This window comes from Stegodyphus dumicola, chromosome 5, assembly GCF_044657685.1.
Source record: "Stegodyphus dumicola isolate Sdum_Otavi_A_Nest chromosome 5, ASM4465768v1".
Classification (NCBI taxonomy): Eukaryota; Metazoa; Arthropoda; class Arachnida; order Araneae; family Eresidae; genus Stegodyphus; species Stegodyphus dumicola.
The window spans coordinates 146,430,004-146,454,539 of NC_140772.1; the positions used below are offsets into that span (position 1 = coordinate 146,430,004).

The 24,536-nt window shown below is 31.6% G+C and overlaps 1 protein-coding gene across 7 annotated transcripts in view; it reads left to right on the forward strand.

The window, feature by feature from the left end:
- The window catches only part of LOC118204247 (serine/threonine-protein phosphatase 6 regulatory subunit 3-like), a 135,954-nt gene that overhangs the window by 53,078 nt on the left and 58,340 nt on the right, over positions 1–24,536 (forward strand). For all 7 annotated transcript variants that reach the window (XM_085817157.1, XM_085817152.1, XM_085817156.1 and 4 more), the window contains 4 exons: positions 3,451–3,564; positions 7,892–8,108; positions 10,799–10,951; positions 16,891–17,019. In XM_085817157.1, coding sequence (XP_085673283.1) covers positions 3,451–3,564; positions 7,892–8,108; positions 10,799–10,951; positions 16,891–17,019 — 613 coding nt within the window. The remainder of the gene's footprint in view (positions 1–3,450; positions 3,565–7,891; positions 8,109–10,798; positions 10,952–16,890; positions 17,020–24,536) is intronic.

Genomic DNA, 24,536 nt, shown 5'->3' on the forward strand with positions numbered 1-24,536 from the left:
ATGAAATTCAAAATTTGACTTGGCAAAATATTACTCTCATTTAAAATTACTCGTATTAATTATTTAATGAAGAATAAGTTAGTGTTTTTCTATATCTGGATAGCTTTTCTTCCATTGTAGGTATTGTTGCTTGCTTGAAATTATAGTCCAACCACAGTAAAGACTTAAACAATTTTTAAACTTGCGTATGCTTGCAAATTTCAATCAAAACATAATTTGAGCACATCAGTAAGGGCTGAATATTTGAAAGAAATCATCTTTCTGCATTTTGTGCAAGATAATAAAAAATAATAATAAATATATTAACCGCTTCCCTTACAAAATTTTTTGAAAAAATTGCAAAAAATCATCACATTTTTTTATTTTATTATTAAATGCAAGAAAACAAAACAAAACAATATATAGGTTTTAAGTTGAATTTTTAATTTTTTACAGTTGTAAAAGCATTTAGTTTAAATAGTTTACTATCCCGAGTTATCTCGGGCAAATAAAAAAAATAAATATTTGTCATTGTATGATAGTTTTTGAAACAAGGGACAACTCAAAGTGATACCTGACATTCTATACACTGGTATCTGGTCTCTTATCTTACTGGCTTACTTCTGGAATCTATTGTACGAGAGCACAGAGGCACTGTCTCATTGGATTGGATTTTTTTTTCAGTAGCAGAAATAACCTGTGAAAAATGCCTTGAGGTTATAATCACTATCTGAAAAATCATCGCTTTCGTTATCTTGCATCATCGCCATTATTTTACTTTTTTCAACACAAATATCATTCTTTATACATAACTAATTCACAAGCCGACGTATACTAGACAATAGGGAAAACACGTGACCAGTTCCGCCAAAAGAACTGTGAAACCAACAGAACTTGGCAAACTGCTGAATAAAACCCGAATATTTCCTTTCATTTCCTCGAGGCCGAGTAAAACCGTGTTAAAACAAATCGTACTGACAAATTCTGCTTCGCCCAAGTTTTCTCGGGATAATAATTAACTGCAATATACAGTGGTGGCCAAAATTGTGGACACTTTTGGAAATTTTTGTTTTTGAAATTTGTAAGCTTATAGAAAATGTTAAGTTTCACAAAATGCAAACTTGTATATATCATTTTAAAGAGAATTAATTACTGAATTCAATACAAAACACAAAATTCAATTATTTGCAATACAAAAAAGTTATATGTACTTTAATATAAATAAAAAACAAAGTTATGAAGTGGTTTGTAATGTCTAGCTTTCCTGGCCAATCACTGTTCTTGTTCTGAGAACCAATCAAATGTTAGTAACTGCCAGTAGAAGCTGACATCATGTTTACACTTGAAACAATTCATTATTTTGCTTTATTCTGTAGAAAGAGGACCTGTTTCTTATACACTGCAATTACAAGTAGGAATTTTTGTAAAAATTTTTAATATTTAGTCAAGAAGCAATGACATCAAATAAAAGAGTAGATTGGACACCTAGAAAGAGATGTAATATTATTGTGTTACGAGAAAGTGGTCTTTCCCTATGCTGAAATTGCAAGACAGGTGGGTGGTTCAGTGACTACATCTGGAGTCCGAAAGTTTGTTTACGATATCAGGAGACAAATTCAATAAAAAACAAAGAAGGAAAAGGCCGAAAAAGGTGCACCACATCTATTGATGACAGAAGAATAAAAAGACTATGTCTCCAAGATAGAAAAATGTCATCAGCGGCCTCGGAAGTGATCTGAATGATGCTGGTGTTTCTGTCAGTTCAAGAACAGTCAGAAGATTAACAGATACCAATTCAGAAGTCAAACAACAAAAATCAGTGTTATATTTACAAAATTACAGCGTTATATTACGTTATTTTTGTGTCTTAATTATTGTGTCTTAGATTAACAGATGTTGGACTGAGAGGTAGAATTCCATGAAAAAAGCCTTATCTTAATTTTCAGCAATGGAAAAAAAAAAAAAAAAAGACTACAATGAGCAAAGGAACACATTAATTGGACAAATGATCAGTGGTCACAAGTTATATGGCGTGATGAAACTAAGATATCGTTATTCGGTAGTGATGGGCAAAAATATGTAAGACACAGAATAGGAGAAGAGCTACATCCTGACTGCATTCAAGCAACTGTGAAGAACCCAATTAGTGTTATGATTTGGTCATGCATGTCAGCAGATGGTATTGGTCGCCTTCATGTCATCGATGGGACACTGAATGCCAGAAAGTACATTGACAGTATTCTAGAACCAAAACGTTTACCTTCCATTCGAGATCTCTTTCCCAACAATGCTTTGTTTATTTTTCAGAAAGATTCTGCTACTTGCCGCATGGCCAAAATATCGAAAGAGTGGTTTCGTACAAAGAGCATTAAATTGTTGTCATGGCCAGGAAACAGTCCTGACCTCAATCCTATTGAAAATTTGTGGAATCGTTTGAAAACTCTTGTCTGATTGAGGCGCCCATCAAATAAAAGGGAACTAATTGAGGCTATAATTGTTTCCTGGCATCATGTAATAAAGATAGAAGAGCTTAAAAATCTTGTCTGCTCAATAAAACGTCGATGTGAAGCTGTAATCAAAAATAAAGGGTACCCTACTAAGTACTGATAACTCACTGCAATCATCACTATCTAATGTATATCGATAACTATTATCGTTTAACGTTTTTTTGTATTGCAAATAATTGAATTTTGTGTTTTGTATTGAATTTAGTAATAAATTCTCTTTAAAATGATATATACAAGTTTGCATTTTGTGAAACGTAACGTTTTCTATAAGCATACAAATTTCAAAAACATAAAAATTTCCAAAAGTGTCCACAATTTTGGCCACCACTGTATACGAACCCGGGATAACTTGAGATAATCAGGCAAGCGGTTAAATACCTTATTTGAGAGTGTATGACAACTAAATAATAGTGAATTTTGATTTTTATGCTGGTGGATGATTGAATTAACAATGTTTTGTTATTTTCCTGATGTGTAACATAAACCGAAAGGACAGTGTGCTTTCAAAGCCCTGTATGAAACATCCCTTTTCCATAGTAAATAAACTGTTTTTATGTATATATGTAATTTGAATAATAAATCATATCTTATTGAATTATTTTCCTGCAAAGATGAAGGTTGTAACTATCATTTTTAAATGTATGTACTACATGAAATATTCATTAGTTTCAAGAAAATTTTGAGTGAAGATAGTTATAATTTCCCTTACTCTATTTGTAGTTAAATAAAGTATCAAAATTAAAAATTCAACTCTGTATAAAATTTAGCATTGAAATAAAATGTGTAAATTAAATGTTTTTTGTGAAATTATATTTAAGTAAAAAACCATGTTATGTATATTTTTGGCCGAGCAATGTAATTTGCAGTTAAATGAAAATTTATGTAATTTCATATCTTATGGCTATATTTTTTTACAATAGTTATGTATTAGTGAAAATGTAAAGATATAATTTCTGACTTTTAGTGTTGAAGTTGTGACTGAATTACTGAATCACATGTTCAAAGATGTGAAAAAAGAGAGTGCTATTGTAAATGGTGTATTGGTTCTATTGGCTTTATTGACATTCAAAAAGCAGGGGTATGTATATTTTTTATCTGCTGCATTCCCATAATACATTTAAAGTATACCTTAATAAATTTTTTAGAAAGAATGAAACACATTCAGATAAATTGCAAATTTCGGTATGTCATCACTGAATTTGACTGCTTTTTGAAGTTACATATTGTCTAGTTTCTCACACTTTTTCGTGTCTTAGACAGAAATTTTCACAGAGTGAAATTTAATTTGTCAAAAATTGCAGTGTGTGAATGATATTTATACTATATTATATATATATAAGACTATATTACCTCAGATTTTAATTTCGGCTTCTGTAATTTTAAGTACCTGCAAGTGGTGCCTCCTATTTAGTTTAAAGATCTAATAAAAAGTTTATTTTAACCTTATCAGGACTTTGTCATATTAATTCAGACTAGAGCGATAACTTGCTTGACAGTCTAACAAGGTCTAAAGAACTGATTTAATCTTCTGCTCAACTAGAACCCTACAAGGAAGAATTTAAAGTATTGAAAAATACTTTGAAAAAGGATTTTGTTCAAGAAAGAAATGTCTATTGAAATCTTACATACTTAGGATATTGATTAACATCCTCTATGATTCAAAATCTTTTGATATTCCAAGATGTGCTAATAGAACTTGCCAAAGTGAAAAGGACTTCATTAATAAGCCAGTTGTTGGTCATATGATTTATATTTCAGAGATTCATTGGCATGAACACTGAGTCTAGTGCTGATAAATCAGATTTTGGGATTAGATCGAACAAGCTTGACTTGGGCTAAAGTTCTCATGGTTTTTTGAATATTTAGCACTTCAGTGCTAGGCTGTCACTAGGCTGTGATTCTTGACAAAAAGATATGCTTCTTAAACCAAAATATTAGTGATTTTTTTTGCTTTAAAACATAACTTGTTGCCCTTCGATTGCCTGTTTTTGTGCTTTCCTTTCAAAACATGCTGATATCCAAATTTTCTACTCATTTGAGTGTGCTTTTTAGGCATTACATTTTGCATTACGTGTATATTCAATTTTAAATGTGTTTTACTCCATTGCGGGATAAAATAAAATTTTTAGGTATTCATTTTTTAAGCTGTCACAAAATATGACTTTTCATCTAATGATTTAAAAATTATTTGAATTGAGAACCCCATATTTGTTTCTCATTAACCTGTTTTCATTAATTTTTAGAGCTATTTTCCAAATTTTATATATGTCTTGAAACTGTTCAACCAAAATTATGCAGGTTTATTGATTAATGCATTTTAATTTGTTATTACTTGCATCGACTTTTCTTTAAGTGTAAGTAGAACCAAAATTTTCCAACCCGATATACTTCTCTAAGAAATAGAGAAAATTTTTATAGATTTTTTAAATATGGTCTTGTACCTCGGTGAACTTTAAACAGTCTGAAGTGTTTAGGTTACATTAAAACATTCATTTTGTCATATGTAAGTAGACCCAAAAGTCAATAAACATGCATATGTATTGGTACGTCGATAGAACATTAGAGAGTTGGCTAGAGAAGATGAAACCAATCACTTCTTAGCTATGAGGACGAAAACTGCTGCATAAATGATGACTTTAGGTAAAATCACAGCTATCTTGATGGTTTAAATGTAATTTTTATTTTGGACAGGCACAGTTCTTGAGAAATACGATTTTGCTGAATTTAGTCTTCACTAGCCAACTCTTTACTAAGATCTGTCTGCCTCACAATTTTTGTACCAGCACCTTTTTAAGTAGTGTAAAAATACAGCTAAGTGAGACATATAACTTTTTTAGGCATAAGCAAGGGGCAAAAGAGGATGTGTAATATTTACAGTAGTATTTCGAAGCTTGGAAAGTCTTAGAATTTTAAATAGCTATTAGGCAAAAGTTTACAGTAGTGCAGAGGAATTGCAAGGAAAGAGTGACGTCAATGAGGCAGAATAGAATCTCTGAAGAGGATTGTATAGGATTAAAATTTGGTTTCACTATGCTCTGTGATTTGGTTCATGAATTTTATCATATCTGAATGTATAAAAACATATAAAAGTGTAATTTATAAATATGACAAGATCTAATTACAAACTATTATATGATCTGTAAGCTGGCTTTAGAGTCCACTTTGATAGTTTATAAGTTATTAAAATTCTTGGAATGATTTCTGTAAATAGTATAAAATGTTTTGAATTTGGAATGTCAGTTTTCCCAAGGGATAATTCACTATGTTCAAAGTCTTATAAAAGCTATGTGGAAAGCAGTGATAGCACATGCCTGTTATCTCCCTAGAAAGACTCTAATACCTAAATTTAAATTAAAACTATTTTTTTAATTATTATTAATAGAGTCAGCTATGGTCTTGAACTAACTGAGTAGTCGTACTTTTTGATCGCATTCATCCTATTATACTTTCAGCGCAAAATGCTACCATGCACACACAACACACAGTTAAATTATTATTATTATAATTGATTAGGGTAATGTTGGATTTTATTTACTTAATTTCTAAGACATAACTTTAGAATACAAGTTATTTGTCTTAACTTGAATTTTAATTTTCTGTATTTATTCTTTTTTTTATTAGAAGTCCATATTATAAACTAAATTAAAATTCTGATTTTTCATATAATACTGAAAGCCAGTTACCTTGTATAAGGATTGGAGGTCTTTATGTTTAATTGCAGTTAAGCATCCCACAGCCATCAACATATACAAGTTGTAGTTTTGCTGATTTACTTACAGAGGACCTTGCCATTTTTTCAGCAAAGTTTATTATAGTGTATTTTTTTTTTTTTTTCATTTCTGTATATTATTACATTATTCTGCAGTAAGACAGTAAGATTTCATTTTATAAGTAAAGATGTATTAATTTTAATAGAATTTCTTGAATGTGCAATAGAAATATATTGGTAACAATGCATACATTTTATGAAAGATGTTCGCAATCCTGCAAAATTTCTTATGTGATTTTCCAGCCAACTCAAGGTCTTTACCAATTTGCATTTCGGACTTTCGAATTGGAAATTTAATTTATGAATTTGAGGCCATTAATTTGCTGTCTTATTGGAACTGTATACATTATACAAAATTATTCTCCCTTTTGCTGCTGCTGTAATGCTTTCTTTTCCTCTTAAAATTTTGCTCAAAGGGTTTTTCTGTTGCCAAGTCGTTTTCTCCTTGAAGGGGGAGATATGTAAAATAAAAATTAAGTAACTTTAAATTATGCATTAAATTAGGAATAACCCTTTAATTTCTGTTTTTAATTTGGGCACTTCCCCCTCTCTATTCTAAAAATAATAATAGCTTTTCCAAAACAGCTTCATATTGGAAAACTAATTCTGCATTATGTCATCTTAACCTTTTGCATTGTATAGTTCTTAGCCAATCAAAATAAAAGAAAAAAATGACTATAAATTCTACTGTAGTCCAACTATTCTCTTTCTGTGCTTGCTTGTGCTTAATTAACCTACATCTGTTTGCCGCTCAGCAGTATCTTCTGTTGTTAAAAATATAATATGCCATAGTTTTCAAAATTATGGGGTGAATATTATTATGGGTGAAGCAAATATTGCCTCCAAAAATAGCTTTCTTTATCCAATAATAAAATTATGTTAAATTCGGCTCTGTCTGTCTGCCAGTCCATTATAGCTATTCCCAAGTCATCTCATAACACACAAACGTATGTAATTTGCATCAGCCAAAGTGTAGCCATGAATTGGTGATTTGACATCATATGACAATTTTACTGTTAACGCATTAGGAATTTTATAAATACACTGTCTAACTGTATGATATTCATTCATTATGAAACATCATTCGTATTGTTTTCGTCGTAATCTCGTCTGTTTACGAAAATAGAATATTAAGCCATCACTTTCAGCAGGAATGGTCCTCCAGAGCTCAAATCCTGTGATTTCCTTTTATGATAAGTCTGAATGAAGCAACAAGAATAGGAAGATTATCCAGCATTATTGGCTGCATGAAAAGATGTTTATGCAAGTTACTGATATATGTTGTTGACTTCGTTAAATTACTTACTTTATAAAAGTTACTGATTTCATTAAATGATTTGCTTGATAAAAGTTACCGACTTGATTAACTGACTTGATTTATCTTGGATATTATTATAACCATATTTAATAGATCATTATAACAATTATTAGGAGTTTAGTGTTTCATTTTGAAATTTTTTCTGTCAATTTATTTAAACCTGATTATAACTATAATTTAGATGCAAAATTATGCATTAATTTCTTTACAAAGGTATTGTCTTATATTAATGTGGTATTGATTTTTTTTTTTTTTTTTTCAAATTGTGTGTATGTATATATTCTCTTCGTGTAATGTCTGGGTGTTATCTTCTTTTAGGCCAGCTGGAGTTCAACAGATTCCATCCAATCAGAGTGATCAACCTCTGCAAGCAGATAACGCACCAGTGTACTTTTTAACACTTTCTAGAAGTAATGAAACAGAACAGATGACAGCCTTAGATGCAGAAAGGTTATCTCATGGTGTAAATAATGTACTGACAGCTATACTTTCTTATTTAGAAAATTTTCATAATCTTCTTTTGAAACCACCTGCGGTAAGTGAATATTAAAATCTAATTACAAAACAAAAATTCTTTTGATTTCCATTCTTAATATAATTTATCAAGTGATTGTTGTTCTCAATTATTTAACCAAGGTCTCTTTGTGTAATTAATCGATATTAGATTATAAAGGATTTGGTTGTATTTGAAAGCTTCAAATTTTACTGTATGCCTTTAATTCTGGTGTAGTCATGCTTCAGTTTCGTTTGTTAAAAGTAAATGGATCTTTGTAATCATTATTTTCATATTTATCTTTACATAATGAGTGTTATCAATTCTGGTAGGTATTGTAATTAAATAACAAAAATCAGTAATGTAATTTTATTTACTGTAATGCATTTTAATGTGTATTGTGATTATGTGAATATGGATAATGCTGACTTTTAGACATAGGTTGTTTTCTAAAGGTGGATACAGGCGTATTTTCTTCAAGTTGATTAAATATATATTCTTCCAATTAAGGTATTTCTCAAAATATGATGTGAAATTTTATGGAAACAGTTTTAGCTCTAGAAAAGCTGGCTGTAAAAATAATTCATCTTGGGTTCTCGTGAAGCTAAAAGTCTATTTTACATAATGTTCGTTATGCTTAAAAAACATATTTAGCTGTTTCAATTAAAAATCTTGGTTGTATTATTAATTAATATTTTAATGGAACCAGTTACAAAGTTAACTGTAAATTCTAGTATGCCCATTACTGAGTCATTATACTAGACCAGCATTGAAATAAGTAATTTATACTTTAGAATTTGCTCCTGAATTTGTCAAATTTTGATGAGTAATAGGCATTGGAAATAATTTAAATTGGTAAACTTCATCAAATATTTTTACAGGTTTATTTTAATGTATATCTTGAGTTTTGCATCTAGACTTTTTACATCTAATGTACAATAAGGAAAAAAAAATGTTTGACATGTGAGTGCTGCTTAAGCAGAAAAATTAGAGCAATGTGGGTGATTTTAAATACTCTTGTTTTCTAAGCATAAAAGAATGTGTTTGGAATATTGAGAATTTTATAGTCTTGCACTCAACTCAATTGCTGAGGGTAAAAGAAGCTTTAGAAGTATTAAAATTTTTGTTCATTTAAGAGGATATATATCATGTGGTTGTCCTTTTCTGTCACCCACCATTGATTTGTTTCTCCCAGTGAAATCATTATAGTTGATGAGCAACTATGAAGAATTTACAGGGTGTATCTGAACAAGTGGGCAAAACTTTTAGGGGGTGATAGAACGCAGCTATACGGGTAGTATTCGTCATAGAATGTGTAATTGGAACACAAAAGACAAGCTGTAAGGTGACAATGTAAATAGTATAAAAGGGCAGGTCCTTGCACTGAGTGCCATTTTCTGCTATGGGATCCAAAAAAGATGGTTGGTTTCACAAAATATGAAATGGTCGATATGCACTTCGTGTACTGTGTGGCAGTCATAAATGTAAGTGAGGCACAGAGACTTTACTGGGACTGGTTTCCGATGAGACGCACTCCACATCAGAAACCATTTGAGTGTTAGCATCAACACCTGTCTGAAATGGGATCCTTTGCCGCAGCCGAGTAAGACACAGGGCATGAAAAGAGCGTCAGGTTACCGCAACTTGAAGAAAACATTTTGTGTAGGTTGTAAGATCAGCCGGTGTGTAGCACATGAACAGTTTCCCGTGCTGTAAACGTGACCCAAATAACAGTTTGCCATATGCTACAAAAGTGTTGTCAACAATGGACTATCAGCCACGTATCGATTTCACATGTTGATGCCTGCATCAGAATGCAGAGCAGCTGGATTTTAGTGCACATGTTCTGTTTACAGACGAGAGCTCTTTTACCAGTGATGGTGTTTTTAACACCCACAAATCGCGCACATGGGCATCTATGAATCTGCATGCCACACATCCTCACTCGTTCCAGTGGCGGATCTCTATAAATGTTTGGGCAGCAGTCCTGAATGAGCATTTGATTAGCCCATACCTTCTGCCACACTGTCTGGATTGTGAAATCGCACATTCCGACGAGAGGTGTTGCCAGAGCTGTTGTGTCTGATGTCAAGACCCATCAACTGTGGGGGCCACATGAAAAGCCTATTCTAAGAGTGCTTCGTTGAAATCAATATGGATCTAGTCGCGAGGATCGCCATTGCCTGTGATAGTCAGGAAAGGTGTCTTCGCAAATGTGCATCAGTCCCTATGCGGCAGGTGTGAAGCCTGCGTTAGTGCTGGAAGGTCTTTTGAGCAATTTCTTAAGCATTATTCTGTTAATAAAATGTTAATAAAAGTATCTCCTCTCATTCTTGTGTTAATGCTTTAAATGTAACAGTGGAAAACTACCCATCTCACCGCTTGTGTTCTGACCATACATTCTATGATGAATATTGCTCGTATAGCTGCAGATTCACCCTGTATAGCAGATGGCCAAAATAGTGCATTAGCAGTTTGCAGCTGAATATTTTATATGCATGTTTGAGATTTAACATTCATACTTTATTTAAGGTATCTTTGTATCTTAATTATATCTATTGTTATTTTGTGCATGTTCACGTATGTAAAGGAAAATTTTCTTAAGGACATTGCATATTAGTACTGTGTTATGGACACTGCATATTAATCCCGTGATTATAGGTCTAATGTCTTTTTGCATTTTGCTTAATGTTGAAGATGTTATTGTGATTAACATATCACATTGTTTTCAGAAACCTGCCATAACTTTAACAATTGGATGCTTAGATCCACCTCTTGGCTATTGTCGTTTAGAAGTTGCTCATTTGTTGACAGCTTTACTTTCAACGAATAATCATGACGTTAATATGAAGCTTGCTGAACTAAAGACTATAAATGTTCTGATGGTAATAATTTGAATATTGATCTGTATTTTCAAATGCATGATATGCTATTTTATGATATTAGTTGGCATGCCTTGTATCTCATTTACAATAGCTATTTTTCTGCAAGTTATGATGTATGGGTAAATTTTCATGTTTTGCTAAATTGTAACCTTTTGCAAAGTATGTTGCATGGCAATCTCTGTAAATTACAATTTATAAACTGCTTTCATGTAAGTGCATTGTGTTTGCTTTCTTTTGACATGTCTCATTAACAAATACATTACTTTATTTTAAACTTAATGTTATTGTAACAGCAGTTTAATAATATCAAAGACTGTAGAGAAGCAGTTCCAAAACTGTGGAATTACCAGTACAGCTTTGTGAATTTATTGCAGCACCTCATTGCCTATTAATGCCAGTGATTTCCTAAGAAACATTGTTTCATAGCTTTTATTACGCAATAGAAATTTTTATTTAAGTTATAACACAAAAGCAATTTTATTAAAATAATGTATTTCTATATTAAACATCTCTAGGCCATGTGATAACAGTTCCTGAAAGTCTGATTTAAATTGTGTAAGAGACTTGAAATGCAAGGCACTTACAGTGGTTTTAATGAGTATTTAACAAAGAATAACCACAGAAGGTTAACAGTTTAGCTGCATTAACAGTTTAGCATTAGTGCATTAACAGTTTAGTTGGATATTTCAGGTATTCAGATAATAGATTTCTCAAACTGTTGTTGATTACAGTCTTTTTAATTGGTCTGATTGAACATTTTATTTGAAGATTCTCTCTTTGATGCAGTAGTTTTCTTTCTATTATATATTATTATTTTCACCATCCCAGGCTAATAATGGTTATTTTATAAGTTTGCTAATTGTATCTTGTTTAGACAACCGTCTGCTTATTCTTAAAAAGTATGCTGGTCTAATCATGTAATATCAATATTTGCTTCGTTGGTTTTCTTATAACAATTTTTATGTGTTGATTTAGTGTGTGATCAGTTTATTTTGCACAGTGTACTTCCTTACTGTTAGCTAGTGACTTCTAAAAATGCTTACACTTCAAATAATCCCAGGCTGCTGGCTAAGTTAGTGCACTTTTAGGACTCTGCTGTAGAATTTTGGAACTGTACTGAAATCTCTTTTATGTTGAATTTTGCTTTACTTAAATATAAATTTGCTCCTTATCCAAGGCAGGTTAATCAATAGTAAGTTCTCTCTCTATTTTTTTAATCTTGATGTTCAGTGATGTTATGTCCAAGGTATTATTAATTTTCCCTTACTGTCAATTTTTTATTTACTCCTCTTCCTGTCTGTTCTTTACCTTCAAGATATTCATTCAGAAGTTTGCAAATTAGTCCTCTTAGAAGGAAAAGAAGAATGCAAATACATGATTTAATTTGATATGGATTGCAATGTCTTGATGCTGTTTTTGTTTAACTCCAGCTCTTAATTACTGCAAATTAGTTTACTATCCCTGCCATTTGAAGACGTTGTAGCTAATGGTGGTTTTTACCATCTAATTAGTGCTATGTGTCATTTGAACTTGGATCTTAAAGTCAGGCAGATTTGTAGTGAGAGTTTGACATTTATATGATTCCTTCAGAGTATCATGTAGATCTATGTGGAAAATAGCACAGAATGAACAAAGAGGATGACAGTTTTGTATCTCCCATTTTTATTAGCTTTGTTTGTTGGCTTTTTTTATTGCTAAGTTATTTAATTAGTTTAATTTTTTTTTTTTTTTTTTTTTTTTTTTTTTTTTTGTGATGTGTGTGTTTGGAAGCGATGAATAAAGATATATATAAAAAGCCTGTTATGTACCATTGTATTAGATTATGTTTTTAATGAAAAAACTGACTTTTTCATATTTTTATATTGTTTTATTCATTCCAGTTATGATTCTATCAAGCTTTGTAAAAACTGTACAATTTTTTTGACAGTAACACACAAAATTTCATTCCCATAGCATTAAGATCTCTTTAACATGTTGGCTGCCGCACACATTTTACACGGTTTGCCCATGGTGCCAATATGATTTTTTTTTTTACTATGTGATGTATATTATGCTGAAACATTATCTATGGAAGATAAGATGAGTTATATAAATGTGTTTAATGTATTTTTCATGGTGGGGGTCACTGGTAACCCCCAAGGCGTATAGATAGCTTTTGTGATTTGTTATTTAAGTTTTTGCGATTTATTATTTCCAAACCATTATAGTAACAATGGTGTTATTTAAAAATTTATTAGTATCGATATTTTCTCTAATTATGTATTTTTACTATTGGTCGCATTGCTGCTGACCGGTGGCCCCCACGGCACTGTAGCCAAGTCAAGTGCCGGCCACCGGTGACCCCCACAGCCGTCCAACGTGTTAATGATTATGCTCCACCAGTGGCTCAGCTGCTGAGTTGCTGTTCGTTCATCCCTGTGTTTGAATCCCAGTGAACAGGCTAATTTTATGGTTTTTCTCCGTGTACAACATGAATATGAGCCGATTTCCCTTGAAAAGTCCTCCACAGTGGCATCCTATTCCTTAATCAAATAGCACTTGTGTCCTTTGCTATGTTTAAGTAACTTAAATAATCTTTTCAAATTAAATTTCTTTAATTTCTTCTTGAGTAATTGTAATTATTCAAAAAGATGACCAAACAGGATTTAGTCTTTTTTACATACTTTTTATATATTTTCCAAATTGTAAATTTTCTTACATATTTGCATACTTTTTAGCCATATTTTGTAAAAAATTAGTTTTGTTTTCAAATGATTCAAATGTATGGAAACATATTTAAAAATAAGAAGCACTAAGTATTGAATTTAAATTTGATATAAAGTTAAAGGTGATGCAAACACATAATTCTTTTCTCAGTTACTGAGACTTAATTTTGTAACACTTTTTTTTTTTTTTTTCATTTGACTTCACATATCAAGAAATTTTACTAGGTTAACTATTATTTACTAGGATAATTTTTTTAATTAATATATTTTATAAAATGAAACCGACAGCTTTTGTAAAATTTTTTAAGAAAGTTCTTTTTAGAACCATGATACTTATTTATTTTACTTAAAAAGCAAAGAGTTTTGTTTATTTATTATAACATGCTTGCATTTTACCTTCAGCTGGGTATAACACTTTTTTTAAAAAAGCCTTTTTCTGTTACTTTATTTACCTAAGTAAACTTAGCAGTTTAACAGTTGGAGGTTTTGGTGCATAATTTTTTTTGGGTGGGTGGGGGGAAAGAATAACTTTACACAGAGATAATTAGCTTGTAATGTAACATTACTTGATGGGGGGAAAAATTGTCCTTTAAGATAATTCATGAAGCTTGTCCCACCATGCATGTAGAAGCAGTGAAATGGCATCTTTCCCCAATTGTAAATTCTCCTAACATGCTTAAATAAATTGCTAGTTTTAGTAGCAAAATAAAAATGTAAAATTTATTAAAATGTTTTTCAGTTATTTAGAAAATATTGATCATATCTGCAAAATAATATTTTTTAGTAAAAAAATTACATAATTTAGAAAAAAATCACTCACTATGACTTTTTATATCTTTTTTAATGATTTCATAGTAAGTTCAAAATAGAAGATTTTTGCTCCAGTGCTATATTTGCTACAGGTTTGAAAAGGAGAATGTTTAGAAGACTGTCATGTTTATTTACATTTCACTACCTTTCACCTCAAGCTCCTAATTCTCTGTCCAAAGAAAGGGTTTCTAAAAGTTCTAAAGCTTCTGAAATAGTAAGCTTTTTTCTTGCCATAATACTACAAAACTAAAGATTGGTGTGTTTAAAGTAACTCTAAGAAGAAAATTCAAAATATTGAACCGAAAGTTAAAAATCGAAATGGAAAAATTCTTGGAAAAAATTTTGAATGCTTCCATCTAGTATATGCCAAATTTGCAATTCGCGCATCATGAATGCAGAGCATCTTCTAATGTGCCCAGAACTAGATAAAAGAGTCTCAGAATCGTGGTGAGATAAGTAAACTATATTGCAATGCCAGAGCTTTCATGAACTCCTTGTAAAGCCCACATCTCTTATGTTCCTTTCCTTGTTAAAAATTTTAACTTTTTACTTCTGTTGCCTTGTTCATTTATTCTGATTTTTACTTTATAAATGTTTGTTCTTTTTTATTATTCATCATTGTTCTTGTGTGATACTTGAGCTGTTTTGTATGTTTGGATTGATCTTTCCAGTAAAGCCATATGTAACAATATTTTGAATGGTTGTGCTGCCATGTAAAAGCAACATTTGCTACATGCATGTTGGAAAAAATTTATCCCATCTTTTAATTTCAGTCATTTTTAGTTAACGTATATGAATTCAAATATTTTGTATCTGAACAGAAACTTTAAAATAAAAATATTCATTTTAGTACCAAAAATTGTTACCCATATTTAATTGCACAAAAAATTTAAGAAAAATAACTGCTTCAAAATTAGACTTGTGAATTTATTTGTACGTTATTTGAGTGCATTAATAAAAGTGCTTTTTGCTTTTTAATTGTATCAAAATGAATATAAAACATGATCTAAGTAGGTCTTAATATTTTCACATTGTTATTGGGAGCCCATTGATTCAATCCGTGAAATTGTTGATAAGTTTCAGGGATCATATGCATCAGGGAATTGTGCAGTGGGAAGGTGGAGCTTTAAAACTACAACTGAGACTTGGAAATTAGAAAACAAAGAAATATTTACAATCTTACTATTTACACAGAATTATCAAGTATCTTTGACATGTGATTAAGTTACACTGGTAGACTGTATTAGACTCTGTGGTTACAGATTTTTCTGAAGTGATGCAAGCTCTCATATAGTCAGGCAGAAAGCTTTACACTTGGATTTCACAAAGAAGCTTCAGGATTTGAACCACTGATTAGCACATGGAATAGTACCTTTCAACTGCAGTGGTGTGAATTGCATTGACACTATACTCGGGAACAATAAGACGAACATCTTGTGGAGTGATTAAATTCTGCTGTATGTTGTGGATATCTGATGTATGTATGTAGGCATGACAATTATGACAGTAGTATTACTTACCAGAGTACATTGTGAAATTTCATGGTGGTGGTGATGGATAGTGGGCAACTTCACCTGGGGTGCCCTTTTTTTTCTTCGCGTGTTCTTGCTTCATGAGATATTGTACCATGAATACTTAGAGCTTTAAATCAGTATTGGACAGTTACAGTCTGTCCATTCTGCTAACTTTGTGGCTCGACTTATTGGGATTGTCTTATTCTTCTTTAGGCATATTAACATATTCATTTATAAAGCAAAGACTGGGCAGTTTGAGGCAATAGGATTGAATGAAAGTAGCTAGTTGGCCCAGAACTCAGTCTTTCAGATGAATTGGAGTGCTGGTTGCAAGGCCTACCATACTGACCAGAACTATCCACTAATATTTATGGAAGCTTGATAAAAAAAAAAATCTACTGTACTGATATCATTTAAATTTGAAATAAAAACATTCCTATGGCTGTTAGACCATTATATGTAATCTAGTCACACACACAAGATTTTGTAGCCAATTATTGGTAGCAAGTATAAAAACAAAACTATTTAAACATCTGGGCCATTGCATTAGCTGAGCAAATACATATTCTGGTTTGAGGTGATTATGTAATTTGGTCTAAAAATTTTAATAAATATCACATGACTATTTTCTTTATTATAAGATTTATAAGTTTGTAATTTAAGTAAATTTAACTAATGAGTTCTGTTTTAAAGTAATTCTTTATGACCTGATACTAAATCCTGTGCTACTCAGAGAGTTAAATGAGTGCTAAAGAAAAAAATACTATTTATCACAGTAAAATTGTGACTAGGAGCCGAAATCTTGGGGAATGAGTCCCCTATCCTAAATTATTGTTTGCAAGTATACAATATTATTAACAAAATTCTTATTTTCTTGTATTTCTGTTTTAAATCTTATCTTTTTTCCAAGGATATGTTTTTCAAATATTCATGGAATAATTTTCTTCATACACAAGTGGAACAAGCTGTAGGAAGAGTAATTACTAATAGCCCAACTGTTGACAAGGAGGGCAATAAAGTTCACCCTTTACTTGAACAGGTAAATAAAAACACAGTGATTTAAATAATATTTAAAATTTTTTTATAAATCATGAAATTGCAGCTCAATATTTTCAAAATATGGTACTTAATCTCAAGTTTCATTGTAAATTTCATGACATTTTTTAAGCTAAACTTATTTTTCTTTGGAAAAATGTGTACCGAAGAAAAAATGAAATGATGAATGAAATGAAAAATTTTACTGTTTAAATTTCATTTGTGTCATTTAAATTACTTGCAAGCTTTTACCTGTTTCAATTTCAGATCTGTTTTTTGTTCATAACTAATTTTAAACTATGCATTACAAATTTTATTTCATAGGCCCTTGAATTTCAAGCATATCCCTGAAAGTGTGTGTTGAAATTTCAAATGTACATTTTGTCGTAATTAAATTAAGATTACGGGAATTTTGTTTCCTCTTAGTCTAATTTTCTTATTATGATAATTAAATAAAGGTATTAAATTTTTTTTGTTTGGGGTTATAGCTGTCTGAATTAACGTAAGCTTTGGTGGGAGCGAGTACAAACAGGTGCGCGTTGTTCTGTTGGTCGAAGAATTGTGAAAGCGGTAGAAAATTTCGGGTACATTCTGTATTCTTTTTCTCGCACCCAAGACTACACAGGTTTTAATTTCTACCAGGATTTAATAATTTGCATTCTCATTCCGCGTGGTCAGGTCATATTCGTGTTTATTATGATCTTTATGCTTATATTATGAGCATATGTATGGATATTTATAATATTTTTGCAGTAAGAGCCGAAGTATAGTTAAACTTCAAAAATGGGTGTGTTTTAACACAGATTAGCTTTCTAAGGAATAATACTCAGAATGGCTTAAATAAAGTAATCGAATAATCAAAATAATAATAATTATTATCATTTGTTTTTTGCCAATGCATTATACAGTACAAAAGTTGAGGTGGTCCTCCCTTTTCTTTGCAAAATCTCGAATATTGAAACCGTCACAGTTTGCAGGAAAACAAGCAACGGACTCTTTCTTTTTTTTGGGGGGGGGTCACTTTCTAATCTGGATTGAGTAGGACTAAAAAAAAGTTCTGCGGTCTACCAGCCCAAGCAAAGAGTGATTTTGTTCCAAAAATTTAACACAGATTCAAAATTAGAATAAAAAACACCCCAGATTGGTAAGTCTCTTTCTTTTCCTTTGTTTAGTTAGTTATTCTCCGAATACCGGCAGCTGTTGAATTCCAATTGCATAATATCACGTGTGGAAGAATTAAGGTGCACATATTTCGCAATAACGTTTGCGATATTTTGCAGAGATAATTAATTTTGATGTACAGTCTAAGATTTGTTTATGAGACCTTAAAAGTATTTTACTGTGCTTGCTAAGCAGAATATTCTTTAGTTCCGTTGGGCTATTTTTATATGATGCACATATCGGAATGTTAAAAGCATTATTTAGCTGAAAAATCTAAAGAGCGGCTACAATCTACACTCTCTCCTCTTTTTCTAGTTATGCTCGACTATGCAAAATTTTCAGATATTCGGCAATTTCCGAGTATTCCAGTATGCTTTTACTGTTAAAGTATGGCTGCATGAAGCAAATTCCCATCTTCTGATTTCATAAATCTTCCTCTTTTTACTTAAATTCAGAGCTTAAATTGTGCAGTAGCCCACAGGAGCTCGGCTCCGTTACTTCTTAGTTTCTGGGACATACTCTAATTCTAGCCCAACCGTACCGGAGCCCTAACTAAGAGGACTCCTGTACCTTTTTTATGTAATGGAACAATTATTTCAGTAGAAATTTGATCTAGAAGATTTTATTTTTAGCAATAAAATTATGCAAAAAATCACTTATTAAATTGTAATTTATCTCTTTATACTTTATTTTAATTATTTAATTACTTTATTCTTTCATTATTTTTATAAATTAATTATGAATTAATTAAATAATAATTAATAAACATTAATTATTAATAGCAATTAAATAATTATAAATTAATTTGATACTTTAACTATTTGATTCTTAAATTATTAATGATTTGAATAGTCATTTTATTTATTTATTTACTCTTGTTCCTCTTTCTGGATGATCTTCCATAGGGCTCTTCTGCTTTTAGAAATTAAGCGTTGCTTAAATTACTTTGCTTGCAATATCTGTTAAGGAAAAAGTGTTATTCAATGAAAATTTAGAAAAAGTTCAGAATTTTTATTTAAGTTAAATTATTTAAATATGAGTGAAAAAATAAATTGTAATTATTTTTAGGTGCCAAGCGAAAATAATAAATATGGGTTATTATTTATTTTCTCTATTTTGAACTGAAATTTCATCATTAACCTGTTCAGTACGGGCGTGTCATATGTGCATCAGCAGTGAACATTACCTCATGGCCGGGTGTGTCATATTTGAATCGCCATTTAATTCATTCTATGGCTGGGCGTACTACATTTGACTTTTTAGATAGAATGTTTAATTAATATTTTTTCTTGCCGCTAGATGTAGCTGTATGTCTGTTGTGGGGAAATATATCGAAAGTTAAGTTATGTGTACCTTCATTCTTCTGCAATGTTTTTTATTTTTGGTATTTTGTTTCGGAATGAGAGGGAAATTTGTGGGTAGGTGTTGAGCAATGTAATGTCTCTTTAACTGCATCATTTGATATAAGCAAATGCACGTGTTCTTGATGCTTTGAGGTACTTTTTATTTTTGCAATATAGGTATTTGAAAGTAGAAGAATATACACAAATGCTAATTCGTTAGTGTTGAGTAACATGATGGCTCTTACTGCGTCATTTCATATAAACAAATGAACATGTCCTCGATGCTCTGGAATACTTTTTAATTTAATTAATTTATTTTTTTATTTTATTTTTTATCACCGGATAGTGGAGTAGATGTTCTATCATTAGAGACTTTGTTATTACTCTTAGATTTTTCCAGCATTGAGACAAATATATTGTATGGCTTAGCAAAAGTTTTTTTTTAATGTTCTATTGCTGGTGTTCTATTTTTTTAATGGCAAAAACAAAAGCGCTATCTGACTGTAGAAAATACATAAATCTAAATGAGACAAATTTGCTGATATACTGTTCCTGTGACATTTGCAATGTTGTACTTTGCGTACACCCATGTTTCAAAGAATATCATACACTGTCTTTTTTTTTTTTTTTTTTTTAAATATTGCTTCCTTTTTGTTGTTTGCACATTGAATTTTTATGAAAAACAGTTTTAATATTTTTTAATTTTAATTATGTGTTGTGTTAAATAAAATCTGCAATTGTTTGGATATTTTTCCATATATATTTAATTGTGAGATAAAGGAAAAATTATATTATTCTAGAATGAGTATTTTATAAAATTTTTAAGGAAAATATAACAATAAAGGTTTAAAATTAATTCTGACAACTACCTGAATGTTCTTCTCATAATGTACCAAAACTTGGAACAAAATCGATGATAAATTTAATTTATACAAATTTTTTACAAGTTAGTCTTAGCAGTGCAAATTGCCCATCCCCACAAGACGGCGTATCCGGTTAATGCGCCGTGCCAAGATAACGCTTCGGTAACAGAGGTGCCCATCATGAACGGGTTAAATTTTGTAATATAGTATAGTTCTGCATACTTTTTCGACTCTCCTTATAAACTAGTTTTGTAAATTGAACTGTAGTTCTTCTAAAATTCAATTATTTTCCATGGTTGAGGAAATACTCATTCTCTCTTATTAAATACTGAATTTCTCATATTTTAAATTGCAAGTCTAATTTTTCTTTTAAGGTTATGCAGTTGTGTATAATGTAATTAGACAGGTCCTTATTTTCCCCTTAAAATGGGCTTATAGGTGCTTATTTTTTAAAAATAAATTGTGGCTACTAACCCTGATCTATATATATACATATTATAAATAAACATACATATATATATATAAACTATACAATAAGTACGAATTAAGAAAATAAAATGAACTTAAACTGGTTAAAAGAAAACATTGAATTTAATTGTGAGGAAAGTGGCATGAAATAGCTTTCAAAATAGCATCGGAAAGTGTTTCCTGTTTTTTCTGTCAAACAAATTCAGCTAAGTAGGTATCCAAAATATGGTGGCTTGTCCCACATTGTCGCCTGTGCCTCCATTTTGCAGAAGAATTAAGGCTGAATATACTGAGGAAATAAATGCTAAAATTTTATATTATCTGTTTTCTCTCAAAATTTGGGCATGTTTTAAAAATATAAACTCACATGGCAGTCAGTCGTATACAAGCATAACAAATTTTGTGTAAATATTGTGAACCATTCTTTATGGTTGCTCTGTATTTTTAAAATACCAGCTATTTTTAATGTGATGAAGTTTTTTTTATTTGTTTTGCACTGATAGTACATTTTAGTTTTAATTATAGCCGCCCAACCGGTATAGTGGTTAGCATTGCTGACTGCTGTACCGGAGAGCCCGGGTTTGAATCCCTGTATAACTTATTTTAGGGTTAATCTGTATAACCTACAAGGGTTGCCAGTTGTGGTGAGATATCTAAGTACTCGTCATAGTACTAAGTACCAAAATTTTTTTTAAATAAAAAGCCTGAAATCTTTATCCTAAAACTTAAATTTTCTCTCTTAAAAATGCTTATTGTTAAAAAAAGTATAAATTAGTGTTTAGAATATCTCTTTTTTCCATAAAAATTTGGACTTATATTTAGAAAATGCTTTTTCTGATGTGTGCATTCTTGTTTATTTTATCAGAATATTCCAGTGCAAATTTGCATAATTTATTAATTTTCCAATTTAAAGAGCTATTTCTATAGCCTTCTTTTAAATACATACAATGTCAGCATTGCCAGCTGTCTCGATTTCTGACTGTACTGCTAAGCCAATTTGCAATATATTTCTCTCGACTTTCTCTTATTCTTCAAATCTCTCACAATTTTTATCTAGCTTGGCTTAATACTTCATTATTTGCACCCAAAAAAGTGATTTTGGAAATCTGAAAATGTAAGTTGTTTCTCTAGATTACACACAAAGGAAAATAAAAGTATTATGGCATGCTTCTGCTTTGTTTATGAGAGCACTTGCATCCGAAACATCCTGCTTTAGTACTTCGGTGAACATCAAATGCTGCTGTGACCCATTTTGCATATATAGCCAATGAGCACAAAGCAAGATCAAGGTTGTTGTTTCATTTGTCTTGCTGCTAAACAGTGCGAGTTTCATGTGCTTTCAAGAAATGTTTTTAGTTATGTAGGCAACAAGGTAAGATATTCATGTGCACTGTGCAAAAAAATAAAAAAGGGGGCGGACAGTTGTATATTTCCCATTCTACTGGGCCGATTGCCGAAATTCAAAATGCGTTTTTCATGTCTCGAAACCGAGACTTAGGATATACAAGGTAACCAAAAACGTTCTTGCTATTTATGATATGACATTGGAAGAATGAGCCCCAACATAAAAATAGTCGCGAAACATGACGATGAAGTGGTTAGGATGGAAGTCTTGATATTGACCAAGCATATATAAGTGCATTGCATCGGTACTTCAAACATAACTCAGTTGTTTGCTGTACGATTTTAAAGTGGGCCTGCCAGCAGAAGAAGCAAGTCGCCGAATTCGCCAGGTCTTTGGGGATAATGCCAGTAAAGAAGGAACTGCTAGACAATGGCTCCAGAGGTTCAGGTCAGGGGATATGTCTCTTAGTGATACACCACGCAGCGGTCGCCCACAAGTGCTGGACGATAAGGCCCTGAGAGCAGCCATAGAGAGGGACAGTAGCCAAACATGTGATGAGCTTGCTGCACACTTCCAGGTATCTGATGACATGGTCAGACTCCATTTGCATCTCATGGGAAAGGCATAAAAGCTTAGCCAGTGTGTACCCCACTCACTGTCCGATGCAAATAAGCAACATTGTGTCTCTGCCTGTTTGTTATTTCTTACTCGGCACCACAAAGCATCCATATTTGATAGAATACTCACCAGCAATGATAAATGGGTCCAGTATGGCACACCACAGGACCCTGTGCCTCACATTATGAGACTTTATCTCCACCCACGCGTGATCATGCTCTGTTTCTGGTGGACTAGTCGCCAAGTGGTGCACTAATAAGCTCCTGCCAGTGGGCCAAACCATCATGGCAGGCATGTATTCACAACACTTTGAATGTGTGCATCAGGCACTGATGCATAAAAGAGCCAGTATTATAATCATAAGGGTCAATCATAATCTCCTCCATGACAATGCGAGGCCGCATGTGGCTCAGGATGCCAGAACACCATCCAGTGACTGGGCTGGGGGACCCCATGTACCATACTTCTCAAACCTCGTGCCAACAGAATAACCATTCCCTTCCCTGGAATACCATTACCTTTTGTAGTCCCTGGACAACCATCTGCATGGGATATCCTTCAGCAACTGGCCAGACCTCGAAATGGCCCTCATGGACTTCTTTCCATCCAAGACGCCTGAGTTTTACCACTATGGCATCGCCTAACTAGCCAGTCGTTAGCAGAGGGCATTGGATGCCGATATTGATTACTGTGAGGATTAGCGGTGATTATTATTTGTTTATGACCTTTTTTCCTGACTATCCAAAACGGCAAGAATTTTTTTGGTTACCTTGTATATTAGATTTATATATAGTATTATTCTAGTATAGGTATTTTGATACAAAAATCTGACTTTTTCTGAAATGACATACCATTTTTTTCCCATATTTTAAATCTATGACTCAGATTATGCCTAAATATTAAATTTTGTGTGAAATTTATGGAGAAATTCAAAAATTTATCTTTTTTTTTTTTTTTTTTTTTTTTTTTTTTCAGTTTGCTCCAAGAATAATTTACTTGGCAAACTTCTTAATTTTTAGCAACCTATTTTCCTTTCCTTTTTTCATTCTAGACCAGTTCGGGGAAAGTCATTGTTCATACTTTTAAATAATTTTAACAACGCGTGTAAACCGCATTTGGCATTATTATTGCTCAGGAAAAAAGATGCTAAATTTCAAAATGCGTCAATATGTAAATTCATGTATATCTTAGAAAATTTTATGTAACATAATGTTTTGCAAGTGTGCCTAGAAATACATCTACTTTAAGATGATGTTAAAAATTTTGTAGGTTGTTTAAAAAAATTTATAAAAAATATGCCAATCATATTTGGATCAAGCCTAAATTTCGAATTCTGGAAGGAATCAAGTAAATTTAATAAAAAAATGCAATGTATTAATAAATATGCATCAAACTCAATTAGCATTGAGGAGCTAAAATTTTTAGAGCTAATTTTCTAAAAACTACTCGTGTGATTTATACAAAACTTGGCACTTTGGAATAATTTGAGTTGTAGAATTGAAATATGGATAAAAATTGGCATAATATTTCAGAAAAAGTCTGATTTTTATGTCAAAATACCTATATTAGAACAATGCTATATGTAAATATGATACATTGCTAAGTCACGCTTTCGGGACATGAAAAACGCAAGTTGAATTTCATCAATCGGCCCAGTAGAACTGTAGATATAGAACTGTCCCCCCCCTTTTTTAAAAAAAGCTGCTGTGTACCTTTCAAAAAT